Source organism: Meleagris gallopavo, chromosome 20 (assembly GCF_905368555.1).
Source record: "Meleagris gallopavo chromosome 20, MGAL_WU_HG_1.1, whole genome shotgun sequence".
In the NCBI taxonomy this organism is placed as follows: Eukaryota; Metazoa; Chordata; class Aves; order Galliformes; family Phasianidae; genus Meleagris; species Meleagris gallopavo.
Window position 1 is genome coordinate 3,567,922 of NC_139423.1, and position 18,805 is coordinate 3,586,726.

Consider the following 18,805-nt stretch of genomic DNA (forward strand, 5'->3'; position numbering starts at 1 on the left):
TATAATTCAATTTCTTTCCTGTAGGGACTGTAGGGCACCTGGGAAACTCATCCTATTTGGGATCATGAAGATGGAATCAGCTGCACACAGAAAATGCTGCTTGTCTCCCTCCCTCTGGGCTTCTGAGAACATTTTTTGAGCTCATGGCTCCTGCTGTCACTTTGCTCTCCTGCCAGAAAAGAGCTTGTGGAGCAATCTTGGCTGAGGAGACTTTAAGTCTTGATCCTCTTTGTAAATGAAAGCAAAACATATCAGAAGGGTAGAGCACTACTCTTCCATTTTTGGTTTTGGTTTTTTTTTCTTTTTTTTTTTTCTTTCTTTTTTTTTTTGCTTTGCTTTATTTTGCTGTTGTTGGTTTTCTTTTTTTGTTTTGTAAAACAGGAAGTTTAGACAAAATTGCACTTAAATGTGACTGGTCTGTTCCATTTGCTTTGTTTTGAGCATTCTTTCTTACCTGCCTAATAGGAGCCAAGATGGGCACATCAACACTAATTCATAGAATCATTTGAGTTGGAAGGGACTCTTAAAGACTGTCAGATCTCACCCCTGCACTGAGCAGGGGCGCCCACAGCTCCATCAGTGCTCACAGCCCATCCCTGACCTTGGCTGTCTGCAGGGATGGGGCACCACTGCCTCTCTGAGCAACCTGTGCCACTGCTTCACTGCCCGTGGTGTAAAAACTTCTTCCTTACATCCTGTCTAAGTCTGCCCTCTGCACCCACTTGCAGTCAGGGATTGCCTGTAGGCTTGGTGTTCCCAGAACTGATGTGCCTTCCCAGAAAGTGCTGATGGACTAACACCAAGGGACTAGTGTAGCTGGTGGGAAGCTGTGCACAAGCAGTGCCGTGGATGTTGTGAAGGGCATGGCATGGGATGCCCTGAGCTGCTGACACCACCACGTCTAACAAGCCCCAGGGAAGGAGCATTGTGAGATTAGATAGCAGAGACTGTGGAGGCTGTGCCTGGAGATGTGCCCTGGCTGTTGGGCTTTCTTGGCACAGGGGAAGAGCACTGCAGGCTCCTTTGTACTAGAGACCAAACTGATTCAAATCAGAGCAGCAGAGGCCAAGTAGTGTTTAGTGCCCCACGTTCCAAATGTCCCCGTGTTGCAGCAGATGTATTCACTCACTCAGGTCAGAGGAATGGATCTACAGCGAAACATTGCTGGGTGAAATGGGAAATACGAGGAGATTTCATTGCTAGTATAAGAAGTGCCCGTTCTCCCCAGGCCGCCTGGCCGTGCCCCCACCTTCTCGGGACAGCTGTTACCTCGGGCAGTGCTGGGGTCCCCTCGGACCCCCCTGCTGGCACAGTCCCAGCAGGTACCCAGCCCTGGGGGCTCACGCTGTCAGCGCTGCCACTCCTGTGCAAAGCAGGATGGCCATCCAGTGGCTGATGCTGGGACTGCCCAGCAGCTCCTTAGCCCGACCTGCTTCAGAAGGTGAGAGGTGCCAGGCCATACCTGCGGTCAGCAGCACGCTCAGTGGAAACGCAGCACAGCACCCACATTGCAAAAATTGCAGTGAGAAAGCTTTGTTGGATCGTGCTTGGGACAGAATAAGCCTTGACGGAGTATTTTTCTACTATATTTTTTTTATATTGAAAATATATTGTCTGAATAGTTGGCCTTCCTATCTGGAAATGGCTGGGTGCTGCATGAACTGCTGCTTCTCCTTGGGTTAGGATCGGTTCCTCATTCTGCAGTCAGAGGATACTGTTCTTTCCTGATGTTTTTGTTTTCATCTAAACAAGTTGTAGGGACTTCTGAATGCCTAGGAAATAACTTCTGCTTAAGCTTTTGTTGGTGTGCTTTCTCAGTGATAAGCACAACCTGATTGTGTGCTAGGCTTTTATGGTCTCTTAACAATGGTACACGGGAAAAGGACACTAAGAGGGGAAATCTTAGATTACATCTTGGAATGAAATTGCTTATTCAGAGAATGGTGAGGCTCTAGCATTGCTCTCCAGAGAAGTGAGGTGCCCCATCCCTGGAGGTGCCCAAGGCCATGAATAGACTCTGGGCACCTGGATCTTCTGACCCTTTTTAGAAAGGAGGAAAGAGATTAATGCCTTGCAAGCATCTTTCTACAAGTATGTAGGAGTGAGCTTTTGGGCAGCTGCTTTTGAGATGGCATGTTAATGTTCTAAAATTCTCCCAGAACTAAGAAGGAAAGCAAAAATCTGAGACTGAGTGCCTTAAATTTATTGCCCTCCAAACATTATGGTCAGAGAAATCTCCAATGGCAAAGTCTTTCTGCCTTCTTACTTGGAAAGAAACTGGGTGAAATTGGGAAGAGAGGTTCTCCCAGCAGCACCCAGCCCCTGGGATGCTACAGGGACAGGGCAGCATCTCAGCATCACTACCCCAGCATGTGTGATGCTTCCCCATTCGTGTCCTGATATTTCTGTCCAGACCCTCCCTGGCTTCTTCCCCAGTTCCAGAAAGTCTCAACTCCAGCACTGCATGGCTTTTGCTTGTTCCCTCCATGCTGTAAGAGATGATGGCACAGTGAAGTCCCAGGGCAGCACAGGCTTAGTTTCTGAGGTACAGTTTGAGTAGGGGATGCAGCTGTGCTGTGGTGCTGCCCTTTGTGTTCTGTGGTCTGGCTGTGTAAACAGTGCAGACAGCCACGTGTCTGAGGAAGCCCCATGGAAGGAGTGGTGTTTTCTCCACATTAATGACACCTTTAGATTCTGATTGGCTCTCAGGGTGATGAACACTGAGCCAGAGGCTGCGTCGTTTAGAGCAGGCTGTGCTCTGAAGGCATGGAATGCAGGAGCTTCCAATTGAGAAAGACTTTGGAACATCTCAGTCTGTTTTCTCACTAGCCCCACACTCTGCAAAAGGGTGTGCAGTGGGTAAGGAGATGTCTGTGAGATGGCAGAGTACCCAGGTGGGGGGCTGCAGGGGCAAAGCTGGATGGCAGCAGCCTACATCTAGACAGGTTTGCTTAATTTTAGATTCTTTTCTATGAAAAAAAGGACCAGTGTTACTAAGTCCATCTTTGTCAGTGTTGGATCTGGATTTTTCTTTTTCTTCTTTAAAATTTGAGTTTACCCTCTGGGTTTAAGCAGACTTATGAGGAAACAACCACTACTGAGCAATAGCTGAAATAAAGCTTCTGCTGGTAGGGATGCAGCTGCTCTCAACGAGCATGCAGGTACTTGCAAGGAAAGCTGCAATGAAGTATTAGGGGAAAACATGAGTAAATCCCATAACAGTCACTCCAACCCCCTTTTTTTCCACCTATTTCCTAAATGTCACTTGGTGGTTCAGCATCCCCTTTCTTCACATAATAATCATATCCATAATAATCCAGGCTTGCAGTGTAACTCCTCTCTCCCTTTCTGCATGTGGTCATCTCAAGCTGCTGAGCCAGCTGATGCTTAGCTTAATTATCAGCTCATTCAGATCAAGGCTTTATGATGTGTTTCCTCTCCTGCTTTCACCATGAAGTGGAGGTTAAGGGTTTAACCTTATTACACTGTAAGAGTACACAATATATTAATTTGTTTTGGCTGTATTTGCTCCCCCAGCTTCATAGGAAGGATGAAAAACTTTCAGAAGAAAACTGACAATATTTGTTTGGCAAATACATGACCTGTAGATGTGTAATTGTTTTTCATGACCTTAAAACTTCATGCCAATGATCTAGATCTGATTTGTTGCACAAAAATGTGCTCTGCCAGCTCCAGCAAAAGGGCTGTCCTTGGGGAAGTGATGCTAAGAGGGCTGAGGAGAGGAAGGTCCCCATTGGAGCCCTGGTTGCACAGCCATGGGAGCCTGGTGGCTGTGACTTGTTGCTTCCTAACCTGGAGCCTTTCACCCTCTGCAACTCACAGTGCTCTGGTTTGCCATCCTCATCTCTACAGCTGATCTCAGCAACTGTGATGGGATTATTTCATGATTATCTGCATGGTGCCAGTGTGCATCTCGAAAGGATGGTTGAACACTGTGTCAATAGCCTGTGCTGCCTCCCTTTTGTTCCCTTTTGGCAGAAGTCTTCTGATCATGCCTTCACACAAGTGCATTTGGGCAATAGAGCTCTTTCATTTTAATAAATGAAAAGCTGGAGGCAGTAGTGGCTGCTTGAGATCTATGCCTATTCCTAAAGCAGGAAGGAAAAATGCAAATCTGCATTTTTGGTTCGTCCCTTCTTGGAAGCAGTCTTGGAGAATGCTGAGAATATGAGTTCCCTGAAGTTGTTCAATTGTAATATTTTTCTCTGAAACTTCAGTCTCTTCCATATAGAGCAAATGGCGAGACTGACTAAAAAATAGTAGCAACAATGAAAGCAACAAGTAAAACACATGATGAATGACCATTCTGAGGGATCTGACCCATGGGTTCCCAGCATTTCGTTTTGCTTTGTGGGAAAGAAACATCTCCATAGATTGAAACAGAGGGAGAGACTTCAGTAATTAAAAGTAAATGTCAGATGATGTTGCGTGAATCCTCAGAGGGCTGCAGGTCAAATGAGGGAAGGGGGGGGAGAAATTAGTTCCCTTAGCAAGAGACTTTGGTATGAAGAGGTCATCTGAGAATAATAGAAATCTGTTTGGGTTAATGGATCAAAGCCATCTTCTTCTCGCCAGGGAAGGGAAGCTGTGCAGAAATGAGGAAGCCCAAAGGTTCAGGGCAAAAGGGTCTTGCAGGAGCTCTCCTGCTCACAACAGCCCCTATCTGCATCTTCCTCCTCACCTCCTGTTTGGATACTAGAAAGGCATCCATCCAAAGAGGTGGCTTGGTGTCTCTTATTGGGAAAATGGCAGCAGTAGGATGGGTATTTGGGGGTGCCTCAGCTATGAGGTTTTGCCTGGAGATAGTCCTTCAGTGAAGCACGGTGCAATTCACCTGATGTTTACTGTGAGGTAGGATGAAGCTCACTGTGCTGTGAGAACTGTCACTTCTGCTCAGCCTGAAATGGTTTGTGCTTTCAAGTTTTCATGCTCTGACAGATCCTGCAAATAAAAATGCTGTTTAAAAAACCTTGACACTCCATTTGTCTAAATATGATCAACTCTCCAAACAAAACATCTTTAATGTAAATTCTACAGTCCTTCAGTCTGATGTAATCCAATAATGAAGAATGAAATTCTTCTTTACTGTGTTGAATGCATTCCATTTTAACTGCAGAGAATAGTTTCACCCATGTCAGACATAAATTAAACTCTTCCGATCAACTTTTCAACTATGAAAGGAAACTTGGAGGTGGTTTCCCTTTGTGATGGATATATTGTCATTGGCTCGTCTGTGCACTCTGGTGTCTCATCAAAAAATAGTAAAGATACCTTTCAGGATACCTTTCCCTAGTTAACCAGAGGAAGGAGTTCATGGAGGAAATGATCTGTAGGGATTTTTCTCTGTCTCTGAGTACAATACCCTCTTGATAGCACCTAGTTTACACAATCTGTCCACCAGCAGAAGTGCTTCACCCACTGCTTTCTTCCTCAGCAACAATTTCCTCAGCTTCTTGGCAATAAGAAATGGAAAGCAGAGTAGCTTCCCTACCATCTGCTCAAGAATCTTGTTTATAAGTTGATGTAAAGATTAACCTTCTATGGAAATAAATATCATTTCTGATGTTCTCCAGTGAATCTTGCCTCAGAGGAAAAGTGGCCGTGCAATTAGCTCATCACCTGCCTTGCAGTTGTGTATACAGTCTCACGTCTCCCAGCACTGTTTGAATAAACAACCGTGATGATTCAGACTGGGAAGTAATTTACTGATGGCAGCCCCATAAGAATTGGAGTTGGAAGGGATTTCATGGTAACTCATGTGCTTACTCCAGTGTGGCCTCAGAGCACAATGTCCTTTGTCTGAGAAGAGTCTCCATACTCCATCTTTTCAGCCATGATCTTGTTTGAGATATAGCTGTTAGAACAGATCACCTTGAGTGTGGTCATGCAGCATGTATGGGACAATCAGGGGACTGGGCCTAGCCGACATGGGTTTATGGAAGGCAGATCTTCTATGACCAGTCGGCTCTTCTGTTGAGTGAGGGAAATCTACGTAGACTTTAGGAAAGCCTTTGACTCTGCCTCCCACAATACTCTCCTGTAGTTGCTTGCAGCCTGTGGCTTGGACAGGTGTGCTCTTTAGTGGGTAAAGAACTGGCACGAGGGCTGAGACCAGAGAGTAGTGAGTGGAGTTACATCCAGCTGGTTACCGGTCATGAGTGGTGTTCCTTGGGTCAATATTGCGGCCTGTCCTGTTTAATATCTTATTGATGACCTGGATGAGGGGATCAAGTGCACCCTCAGTAAGTTTGCAGATGACACCAAGTTGGGAGGAAATGTCAGTCGGCCTGAGGATGAGAAAGTCCTACAGAGGGACCTGGACAGGCTGATTGCTGAGGCCAACGGGATGAAGTTTAGCAAGACCAACTGCTGGGCCCTGCACTTTGGTACAACAACCATGGGTATTGCTGCAGGCTTGGGGCAGAGTGGCATGGAAGAAAAGCTGCATGGAAGAAAAGGATCTGGGGGTGTTGGTTGACAGCCTGCTAAACAAGAGCCAGCAGTGTGCCTGGGTGGCCAAGAAGGCCAATGGCATGCTGACTTGTATTAGTAACAGTGCAGCCAGCAGAGCAGGAGGTGATTATTCCTCTGTGCTCAGCTCTGGTGAGGCTGCACCTCAAGTGTTGTGTTCAGTGTTGGGCCCCTCTCTACAAGAAAGGCACTAAGGTCCTGGAGCATGTCCAGATAAGGGCATAGATCTGTGCATGGTCTGGAGCACAAGTCTTATGGGCAATGACTGAGGGAATGTTATGGTTCAATCTGAAGAGGAGGCTCAGAGGAGACCTTGTTGCTCTCTACAACTCCGTAAGTGGAGGTTGTGGTGAGGTGGGGGGGTTGGTCTCTGCTCCCAGGTGACAGTGATAGGATGAGGGGTGATGGCCTCAAGTTGACAGAGGAGGTTCAGGTTGGTTATTAAGAAAAATTTCTTCTCCAGGAGTGTGATCAGGCATTGACACAGGCTGCCCAGTGAGGTGGTGGATTCATCGTCCATGGGGGTGTTCCAGAAATGTGGAAATATGGCACTGAGGGACATACATGGTCAGTGGCATAGTGGGGTTGGGTTGGGTTTGGACTTGGTGATCTTAGAGGTCTTTTCCAATCTTTATGATTTTATTTTAGATGCTGTTACCAGTTGCCTCAGTGTTCTGTTTTTTGTTTTGTTTTGTTTTGTTTGTTTGTTTTTGTTTTTTTTTTCTTTTTACTGCGAGGGCAATCTTTTGCTAGGTATCTCATTTTGTAGCCTGATGGTATGGAAATCTGCTCTGATGTTTTAGAAACAGTGTTGACATCTACATAGCCATTACAAGGTCCTTTTGCACTGTGAGTTCCTGTCTCTAAAGCTGGAAGGGAGACCCAGTAAGCAGTTTGGTCTGGGTGGAAGGGCAGGAAGTGAGTGCGGCACAGAGCACAGCATGGAGAGAAACCTGGGGCAAAGGTTTGATTTTTCTACCTGACCTAGGATGGTGTATCTGAGCTTCATTGAGCCTTCTTGCAAGGTAAGAAGAGAGAGAATGTGAATCCCTAGTGGTGTCACGTCGCCGGGCTGCCCCGGGTTCTCTTGCTGGAGGGGCAAATGAAGTGCAGACTCGTTTGCTGGTGCAGAACAGAAGACCTTTATTCTAGGTGCTTACCACCTTTTATACCCATGCAACACAACAGTTTTCCCGTGCAACCAAGTCTGGTTACAATTAAGGGCTAGGCACCTTGTAGGTCTGTACATCTGGCTCAAGTTATTGTTCAGCTGTACCACTCATGAACAATACAACAACCTTCTTTATCCCACAGTGTCATGAAGATGCAGCGTGGTGTTCCTTGCCTCCCATGCAGGTGGATGCAATAGCCATTGAGGTATTTGGGCTATGTGGGATGGATGGCTCCTATCTCCTCAGGGTTCTTCATACCTTGAATGAAGCAGTGACAGTATCTTAGAGAAACATGGGAACTTCTTATATCACTGGACTGCAGAGCAACGCAGGAGATCGTTGAACGCAGAGAAGTGATAAAAATGTCTATCTTTTGTTCCAGGGCTGTGATAACTTTTTCTGAGAGTTACATCCTTGTCACGCAAATGCTTTTCTTATAATTGGCCAGATTAGCGGCAATAGTTATATATGGTATGCCCTTTGTAACTCTTGTAATGACCGTTGTATGACTCATATTTCACAGTTACAGATGGTTTTTGTTGGCAACAACTGGGAGGGAATGCTGCGTCCAGCAACATCTGGAGAGATTTATCAGGGCAAGTATGATACTGGGAAGCAACAGCTCCTCTAAAGCCCCAGTAATTGCGTCTGAAGTGGCCATACTGCAACTAGCAAGCCTTAATCTCTGACCGGAGTTGGTGGAGCACGTAAAGAAGGATTCAGACGTCTGGATCTGCTGAGCTTCTGGCCTGCCTGGCTTGTGAGCTGTTGTCCAGCCTGCCCCAAGAAGAGGCCTATAGTGCTGGGGCTGGGGCAAAATCACAGAGAGAACAGGCAGAAATCTGTGTGTGATCTCGGGGTTGTTTCCTTGGTTTTGCTTCCTGAAGAGTACTCTCTGCAATCTGTCTCCATCTCTGTGTTCTCCAGCAGGAGAACAAACACCAAGACCTGGCTGCTCACATATACTGGCTCTCCCTTGCAGAGCAGCACATCCTGTCCTGCAGCAGGGAAGTTGTAGAACAGATAGAACAACATGTGCACATAAGCCTCACCTGTACAGTTTTCATGGTAATAAATAGGTAAAAACTATTTTAAGTAACTGCTTCAGTAAGAATTGGCCTGTGCAAAGAGACAGGACAGCTGCTCTTGGATGCTTGTGTACGAGTCCTAGCAGACTTGGAAGCTATAGGGCAAATCTGCAATCAGATAGTGCTTAGACTTAAAGGGCACAAAGAAAATAAAGTAGAAAAGTCTGATCCAAAGCATCTAAGGAATTTTGGAGAGGAAATTGTCCTGGACTAAAGCTAACACTTGGAGGAAAAAAAAAAAAGAAGAAAGAAAATGTAGATATAAGAACAAATTGAAAAGAGATATTAATTCAACTTTGTGCATCATGGGTTCTCAGCCAGAGCCAGAACAGCTGCTGCAGAAGTGACAAGGGAAGTTTTTAAATGAAACAACTCCAGTTGAATGCCCTGAGCCTGGAACACAAGTGTGATAATAGACATTTCACTCAGTGTTGGAGCTGCAGTCCTGACATGCAGGAGGAAACTACATTGCTCACAGATGCTCCTCTAAACAGCAGCAGTTGTTTCGTAGCCTGCAGAACAAGCTGAAGGCTGATCGTTTATGAGCGATACCTGCTAAAAAATTACAGAAAGTGGCCTTCCAGAAAGAGTGCCCTTTTCCTAGAATACAGCTGGCAAATGCAATTAGCTTTTTATGTGCCTATTTGTGAACCAGGTAATAGAAGGAGGACAAAGTGTAAGCTCTGCCGTAAGCTAAGGAAATTACTTGCTGTTGCCATAAGATACAGCCAAGTCGAGAACAATGGCTTATGAATCTGTGGAGCTACAAGGGCAGAAAAGGGAAATAAATGAGGTCAATTCTTCCTCAGTCATCCTCAGTCCTGTTGTGAACTTGTGAACTGTGAACTGCACAGGTCAGGAGTTAAAATGGATGCTAATTATTTGTTTTGTTTCCTTCCTCCTAATCCACTGCCTGAAAAAGCAAGTTCTAAGATAGAGTTGTTATGGCGTACCTGGCAATGGACAGTGGAAGAGCCACTGATGTAATGTCTGGAACTCTGCAAAGCTTTTGCCTTGGTCTCCCACAAAATCCTCTCTAAATTAGAAGTATCTGGATGTGATGAGCGAGCCATTTGATGGTTGAGAAACTGGTTGTTAAACTGTTCCCTGAGAGCAGAGGTCTCAGAGACTCAATGTCTGCTTGGAGACCAGTGATAAACGGTGTCCCTCTGGGGTTTGTACTGGGACCAGTGCACTGTCACTGGTGACCACTGGTGTCAGCTGTGGGAACTGGTGTCCCCCAGAGACACCCAGACAGAGTGGAGCCCTGGGCCCAGGAGAACTCCATGAAGTTCAATAAAGCCAAGCACAAGGTTTGACACTTGGGTCACAGCAACCCCCGCTATCAAAGCTGGAGGATGGAAAAGGTTGTGCCCAAAAAACCAACCATGTGGTTGCTCCAAAAGCAGCATGGCCAGCAGGTAACAGAGGTGATCTTGCCCCTCTGCTCTGCACTGAGACCTCACCTGGAGCACTGCTGCTTGTTGGCACTGGAGGGATGTCCTTATCCAACAGATTGGTTGCATGGGCTTGGAGGACAAAACCATGTAAGGAACTTGAAAACTGCGCCTTAAATTGAAATTGTTGCATATGCTAGACTGATGGAGATTCAGGTGTTAAATGTACGTGAGATTTTGCAAGTGGTGTAGCAAACACATAGTACATTGTGACTTAATTTCCAAAAGATCCTGAGCCAATAACATCAGATGAAGTTCGGCAGCCCGCAAGCAGACTTTAATTTCTAAATCACTTTTCTTATTAAGTAAGAGGAGGTGAATTTCCTCACTAAGACATAATAGCATTTTTCCAGTTACTCGGGTACTGAATTGTTGATGAAAGGATGCAATGAAAGCTCCTTCTGTAAGGGAGCTGAGTGTCAGGAAGGGCATTCTGAGAATAAACTTCTCAAACCAGTTCTAGGATACTGAAGTTCTTTTTTCCTGAAATGATAGTATAGGAAGTATACATTTCCCCCAGATTTCTGTTCCACACTTGAATTAGATAATACAAACGTTTTATACTTCTTTTATGTAAAAAAATGAGGCAAAAGAGACATAAATTTTTGAGTCAAATTGTCAGAATATTGCTTTGTTTTACAGCAGCACTTGAACACAGCTGCTGTGTCAATGGGCTTAGCTTTGAGCGAAGAGTTTGGTCCTACCACAACCTCACCACTCTGTTCTCTTCTGCAGAGGTACAGAAAATCCCAGCAGGTGGGTTTGCTGCTGTGTTCCTTGGCTGTAGTTTGCTCCCTTGTGCTATTTGCATCTTGACTCTGGCCAAGGAAGGAAATTTGGAAAGAAGCATGATGCTTGCTTTAAAAAATAATAATAAAAAAAGATTGTACAGCAAGTGAAAGTGTTCACTGTGAGCACATTTCTCCTGGTTCTTTTTTGTGCTTCTTCACCTATGACCAGAATCAGTAGGTGACGTAGCAGAGAAAGGGGTAAGGGTGAAATTCTGGAGTCCAAAAGGACATGTCTCCCAATGGAGGTGTCACGTGCTGTGCTGTGATGTGTGTGAGCCTGGCCCAGCTTTGAGTTAGCTGAGGGCTGAAGTTGTCCTGAAACCAATTTATGTTTCAAAGTTCACCTGGCTCAGGGCTGTTTTTAGTTTCCCAATGAACTGATTGAGTTGATAGCTGTCCTGCCAGGTCTGCTTTTCTTCCACAGAGGTAAGTCACATCTCAGTGAGGCCTGGGTTGTCTCAGGTGCAAAGTGTGATGTGTTGGCTTGGAGCCAAGCAGCTCCAAACTGCCAGCAGCAGTCCATGAATGTTAGAAACCTCTTTGTGGGGTTCTGAGGGAGCTCTGGCCATCCCTCATGTGCGCACAGCCATTCTCACCTCAAGTATCTGTGCTCAGTTCTGGATCCTCTCTGCTATGACTGTGCTCCACCAGGGACTGGGCAAAGGAGATGTGCCAAAGGGCAAGGAGTGCCTTGTGTCATCTGTCCATCTGTTGTGGAAGCTGTAGGAGCTTTATGACACGGAGCACTTTCTGTGAAATATTTTTGACAGAAAGCAATTCTGAGAAAATAAAAAATAAGAGAAATGACAGTTCTCTTCTGTATTCTGAAAATAGGAAGAGCAGAGAAGTGGCGATTTGATTGTTCATTGCGAAAATTAACATAGAAACAACCCAGACCATTTCCTCTTGTTGTTCTATCAATTCACATGGGTGTTTGGCACAAGGCACAAGAGTGACTGACAAGAGTTATGGGATAGATGAATGGACAGTGAGGTGGATTGAGAACTGGCTGACTGGCAGAGCACAGAGGGTCGTCGTTGGCGGTGCAGAGTCCAGTTGGAGACCTGTAACCAGCAGTGTTCCTCAGGGGTCTGTGCTGGGTCCGGTCTTGTTCAACATCTTCATCAATGACCTTGATGAGGGGATAGTGGCCACCCTCAGCAAGTTTGCTGGTGATACGAAGTTGGGAGGATTGGCTGACACGCCTGAAGGCTGTGCTGCCATTCAGCGAGACCTGGACAGGCTGGAGAGCTGGGCAGTAAGAAACTGGATGAGGTTCAACAAAAGCAAGTGTAGGGTCTTACACCTAGGGAGGAATAATTGCATGCATCAATACAGGCTGGGGGATGAGCTGCTGGAGAGGAGCTCTGCAGAGAGGGACCTGGGCGTCCTGGTGGACAACAGGTTGGCCATGAGCCAGCAGTGTGCCCTCATGGCCAAAAAGGCCAACGGCATTCTGGGGTGCATTAAGAAGAGCGTGTCCAGCAGGTCGAGGGAGGTGACCCTCCCCCTCTACTCTGCCCTGGTAAGGCCTCATCTGGAGTACTGTGTCCAGTTCTGGGCTCCCCAGTACAAAAAAGACACGGATCTCTTGGAAAGAGTCCAGCGGAGGGCCACAAAGATGGTGAAGGGCCTGGAGCATCTCCCCTATGAAGAAAGGCTGAGTGAACTGGGTCTGTTTAGCCTTGAGAAAAGAAGACTGAGAGGAGACCTGATCCAGGTCTGTAAATATCTAAGGTGTGGGGGGCAGAGTGACGAGGCCGGACTGTTTTCAGCAGTGTGTGGAGACAGGACAAGGCCAGAAACTGCAGCATAGGAAGTGCCGCACAAATGTGCACAAGAACTTCTTTACAGTGAGGTGACGGAGCGCTGGAACAGGCTGCCCAGGGAGGTCGTGGAGTCTCCTTCTCTGGAGGTATTCAAGACCCCCCTGGACACCTACTTGTGTGACCTGGTGTAGGGAACCTGCTTTGGCAGGGGGGTTGGACTTAGTGATCTCTGGAGGTCCCTTCTGGTCCCTACGATTCTGTGATTCTGAGACTCTTCATGCAGTTGCCTGCTCCAATTTCAAGCCATTGGGATCAGAAGACTTTTCACTGCAGGATGCAGGTTTGGCTGTCTCTTGGCTGTCTCTTGGCTTGGAGATGGGGTCCCACAGTTTTGAAGCCCTGGGAGGTGTTGCTTACCCTTCAGTATTGTGCAGTTAGTTCATCTCAGCTGTCTACGCTGACGCAGCTGTGGGTTTGGCTCTCAGTTCCTCACTCAGCTCTATGATTCTCCTCCTGTGCTGTCCATTCTGCCCTTTTGCTTTGATGTTACATTTAGTTGACTTTTGCTGGGTTCTTGAGGCAAAATTCAATTTGCCAGAGCAAAGATCCCAGCTTCCAGGATAAATCATATGCCAGTGGGTGGCATATGATTTATTGTGTGTGCTAAAGCTCTTCAGGACTGGCACATACAACCTGGCTGCTAGCCAAGAAAGTTTGAACATGTGGCACCATTGGGTACAACTGGTGTTACATGTTCTTCTTTGAGAAAAGTGTTGTTAGAAAGAAAATGGAGAGTCTTAACCTGGAGAAAATGAAATAAGAAATGTGTAGGAATAAACTAATGCAGGGCTTGGACTCGATCTTTAGGGTCTCTTTGAACCCAGGATTTCCTATCACTGATGTCTGGGAACAGTTTCTGCTTGCTCATTATCACCTGTTTATGAGGCGGTGCTTCCTTTTCTTCTCTGCTGCAGATAACAAAAGCTGCAAGTGTAGGGAAGTCTTTTTGTGTTGTTTTTACCTTCTGGTAGACTATGAACTAATTAGGTCAATATTTTTCTGAGTAGATAGTAATTTCTGACGTGGTTTTTCTGGTCGCTACAAGATCCTATGTGCTGCCTGGAAAATTAATCATATTTGTTAATACTGCTATTTTTCTGTCTCCCTTTCATTCATGTGTATTTGAACAGGAAGATGCCAGTGCAAAGGGGTGCATTAGCTCAGCACTCCCAGAAAAACTAATGCTGTCAGTCAGATTTGCTCGTCTCATTTCTAATTTGTAAAGTGTTATTTTGTTGATTTGTTCTCTCCTTTAAAATTAAAGAAATCTGGTGGTTTACATCTAGTTCTCAAAATTTCAATGTCACTATAGAGAAAGCTGCTGCTTTTGTCCTTTACTGGGATTGCGTGATTCAAAGATGCTGTCTGGACACTCGTTCAGCACAAATAAATCATGCTCTTCCTAATTTTCTTCCTTAAAAAAATGTCTTCCTTATATCCCATATAAATTTGCCTTCTTATAGTTTGAAACTTCCCCTTGTTCTATCACACAGACCCTGCTAAAGAGTGTGTCCCTCTCCCTTGAGCTACTGAAAGGCTGCTAACGTGGAGGATATTGTCATATTTCTGCTTATTCATCTTTGGAAGCTGTGGCAGAGGCACTATGGACCCAATGCCATTCCACCTTTCCAGTACGCAGCAGATTGATTCACTGGACTCATTCAAAAATAAATGTTTGTCATGTCAGAAGTAGAGAGGCTTTAAGGAAACACGGTACAGTCTGCGCAGACAAAACATGGGACATCAGGTAGAGACTTACATCTGACATGGGAAAGCAACTAAACTGGTTCAGATGAGAGGAAGTCTGGAACAGTCTGAGCAAGAAGATTCTCCTGATATTTAAGAGCAGTTCATGCTTTGCCAAGAGAAATGAGACTCGTTTTACCTGGGTTGCAATGAATCTGGGCATTAGAGAGGTCTCTCATGGACAGAGGGCTGTGCAGGCTCACCGCCCTCCTTTTCTGCTCCCAGCAGTGTGGCTGCAGTGCCAGACAGTGTGACATCCACAAGCCAGGCACTGCATTAGGTGAGCTTTGCCAGGTGCCTTTCAGCCCTGGCCCTGGCAGGGATCCCTGCCCCAGCCCAGCTCCATGCATCACTTCTGGGCCCAGATACCTGTGCAGGGAGGCACACCTGGCAGGCAGCTTTTTGGCAGTGATATGCCCCGCTGCAGGGATTTTCCCGTGTTTTCTGTCTCGTGAACTTTCCTGGCTGGCATCGCTCCCAGGGAAGTTCCTTTGTGTTCCACTCCCAGCGAGACGAAAGTGAAATCGAATTGCTTTTAAAAGCAGGGAAAGCCAACAGCACGCCTCTGTCTGCAGTGATTGGTGTCTCCTGCAGGACTCTGGATGTGGAGCTGCATGTCCTGAGCACGCAGGCACTGCTCAGGCACAGGAGGGCTTCCTGGGACTCACACATCCTTCGAGGTATTTACGCGCTGCTCTTCTGTAAGGTCCTGTCCTACAGCTGCTCTTTTCCCTTACAAACTGTTGGTTTCCTCTTCATTTCAGGCATTTCAGAACAGGCACTAAAAGCATCTGTGGTGGGAGGGAAGCAATCGGTGTGGTTTGGGTGTTAGTGCATGCAACTTCGGTGACTATCCCGTTCTTGTCACTGCAAAACCATAGCAGCTTCATGAATTGGCACAAATCTGTGTGAGTGACTGCAGGAGTTACAGAATAAATCTACCACAGTATTTCCATCTTCACAGGACTCCAAATAATTTTCCCACATGTAGATAACTGTTATTTCTTGTCCTCATAGCTTCTTAGCGATTTTTTTTTTCTAATACCCCTTTTCCAAAATTACCATCCTGTTGTTTATATGGATAAAAGCCATTTGATGGGTGGGTTTTGCAGTAGACACCTTTGCAACTCTTCCTCTTTCCAGCGAGAAGCAGACATGCATGCTGCTGCCTCTGTACCCCAAAAGGGACCTGTGGGGATCCTGGTGCCTTTGGCCACTAAACAAACAGAGAACCAAAACAGAAAGCATCAGGCAGTAAGGATATTGGTTTTTTGTTTACAGAAGTGAAAGCAGAGAAAGAGTTCATTCTACTCACCGCAATGTGCCACAAACAGCAGAAATTCTCAGTTGTGTTTCCCAGAGGTTAATTGTGAAAGAGTTTTGTAATAGGGATTCTGTAGAAGTATCCCCATTCTTGGAGCTGAGGGGGACAGACTGCGTTTGCAGACCAGCTCTGGCAATAACTGTTTTGCCTCTTTCTCTGATTTTTCTCTTGTTTTTAATGTGTTGCAAAAGTTTGTTGAGTGGCATTCAACAGATCAACCATCGAAGCTGGTACTTAAAGCAGTACTGCAGTTGTTTTGTGTAAAGTCCACTCTTCTTCCAGGAAACAGCTTCAAGTTAAAAGAAAAAGTATATTGCATCTTAGGAAGTCCTGTTTCTGTTGTAGTTTCCTTACTTCTTTCAGCTCTGTTGCTTTCTGCAAGCTGTTGGAAACTTAAATCCTCTCCATGGGATACTAAGAGAACACAAAAGTTATTTCTGAAACTTACAATAAGATGTAAATCTGTTCTATATTGCATTGCATCACCAGAACAGTTGGACTTGACCACATGGTCATACGCTGAAGAGCTCACTGAGCCATAAAACCTTGAGCTGCACATCTGTGTGAGAGTGAGGAGGGGCAAGGACACAACGTTTACTGCTGGAGGAGAGCATGATGATGTGTTGTGCTCAATTGGAGGGGAAAGAGCAGGGCAACAGCCCTGCTTGTGTGGGGATCACCCATAGCCCTGTGAACATGTGGGAGAAGGAAAAGTGCATTGTTTTCCAATAGCTCTTTCTGAAACAAAACCAGAATGCTTCGCTGGGGCTCTGCTCACAGCTGATACTCAGCTCTTGATGCTAAAATTGGTACTGTCCTGCTTGGGCTGGTCTGCATTTAGGGTTTGGCATTGGCTTTGCTACAGCTCTGCAGCCGACTTCCACAGTTCTGAAAGTGAGAATTTGTACTGCCTTGAAGATGAAAGTGAGCAGAAAGAAAACAACTTGATGAAAAATGCATAGAAAGCCAAGCAACTGTTGACTTTTAGATTTGGGTGCTTTATTGCTGATGGAAGTTTAAAATTGATGGCAGGAGGCTGCCAAGTGAACTGCAAAATCACGTATCTGCCCTGAGTGAAACCGAGGGAGGAGGCAGAGAGAGCTGTGTGTTTTAGAAAAAAAGAAAGCAGGAGGAGAAGGAAGAAATCTTGATGAAGGAAAGAGAATGGGAGAGGTGCTGCTTGCAGCATGGGAGGAAAGGAGAAAGGAGGAGGCAACAAAGAGGGAGAGAAAACTTTGGGAGGGACTGAAAACTTTGGGGAAAACAATGTTGTTTGCTGTCAGATCTGTGGGCAAACAACTGCCAGTCTGTGAGTGGAGCAAATGTTCCAAGGACAAAGTTGGTGACAGCCCCCCCCAGTGCCTGCGGAGCAGGAGGAGAGAGCCACAGCCAGCTCATGCTTTGCAGAAAGAGGATTTAGGGAGAGCAGTGTGAAATAGCACTGAATGATTTGGTCTCTGTGCTTGTTTGGTGCTCTGGACATTTCTGGTATCTGTGGGGCCAGGAGCAATCCCTGCAGATGGTGCGTGGATGGAGCAGTGCTGAGTTGCATGGAGGAATTGGTCCCTTGTGTTATGCTGAGTGGGACTGGGTGGTCAGGTGGGGCTGTGTTGTCTGCTGGCAGCTGCAGGGGCTTCTATAGGGCTGGGATGTCACCTGCCCCATCTGCTCCTGGGGTCACAGTGGCAGCTCTCACCCTGCGCAGGGCGAGGGAGCTGAGCAGTTATTAATTCCTGCTGATGAAGTTACTGTGTAATTCACCCATGGCAGATCCCAGTTGGTGACCTGTTAAGAAAATTATCTTAATGAAAACTTTAACTGTTCTGCCCTTCAGAGCTTTTAATTAAAAGTTTGCCACTGCCCTTCTAGTGAGCAAACCTAGGTGTTCTCCAGGGGAATTACTTTTTTTCTCCTTCAGAAAGTATAAGTTGTGTTTTATCTAAATCCACTTTCAGTGTCATTGGAATGACCCAGGATGTTTTTCTCACTCTTTGTTAAGAAATACTACGGGTTTTATTTGCTTGAATTTTCATTTAGAAAACCTGATGGGCAATATCTGTTCAAATCAGAAATAAAAGCGATGTAACAGTAAATATTTCAAGTCAGGTCATGCAAAACAGTCACTCAGGACAGAGCATCTTTCCTAGCTGTCTGGGCGTGTGTCTTTGGAAGTGGCAGCAAGTCACAAGAAGTGATTTGTTGTGTGTATTGCTGAGTGATGCGCATGGACCTGGAGCATCCTGGCCAGTAAGGTTGGGAGGGATTTATCCCCTTCTGCAATAGGACTTTGTGGCTTCTGCTGCTGCAGGGGATCCAGGGCTGGAAATGAGTGTTCCTTGCAGGATGCAATAACAGCTGAGCAGCACAAGCATTTCTTTGCCTGAACTCCAGCTTTCTCAACTTGAAGCTTCCCAGCACTCTGTTTTGTTTTCTTTTTGACTGGGGAAAGATAAAGAAGAGATGTAACAGCTGCTATTTGATGCCCACACAGGGAGATAACCCAGGGCTGGGTCAGCTGACCCTGCTGGGATCACGGAGGTCTGTCAGTGCCCAGCAGCCCAATGGGCTCTGCCTGCATCCTATGGCTGTGCCTCCTGCTGCTGGCCCTGCCCACTCTACATGCAGGTGAGTCACTTTGTTGGGCTCTTTGCCCTTCACTGTGCTGTAGTAGCTAGTAGTAATAAACATGCAAACTGTTGTTAGAAAGCTCAGTTATGTCCAGCTGAAACTGAAACCATGGAACAACTGAGATAAGAAGGGGAAGATGGTTCACTGTTGCGACTGCTTCACTTGGGAAGAATGACTCTTTGAATCCATCTGAAGTCAGATGAGGTTAGTCCTCTCTTAAACGACTAGCTCTTTACCAAGAGAGCCTGAAAGACTCAAACTCCTCTGCCAACTCTCAA

At 46.0% G+C, this 18,805-nt stretch overlaps 1 protein-coding gene across 8 annotated transcripts in view; it reads left to right on the forward strand.

Moving 5' to 3' along the window:
* The window catches only part of LOC104913753 (uncharacterized), a 36,657-nt gene that overhangs the window by 12,146 nt on the left and 5,706 nt on the right, over positions 1-18,805 (forward strand). For 7 of the 8 annotated variants that reach the window (XR_014887432.1, XM_019621643.3, XM_010721254.4 and 4 more), the window contains one exon: positions 18,391-18,524. Coding sequence is in view for 7 of the 8 variants with exons in the window: in XM_019621643.3 (XP_019477188.1) it covers positions 18,461-18,524 (64 nt within the window). In the remaining variant the exon portion in view is untranslated. Of the gene's footprint in view, positions 1-15,082; positions 15,256-18,390; positions 18,525-18,805 lie in introns of those variants that run through there. The other variant, XM_010721253.4, reaches the window with a different exon arrangement.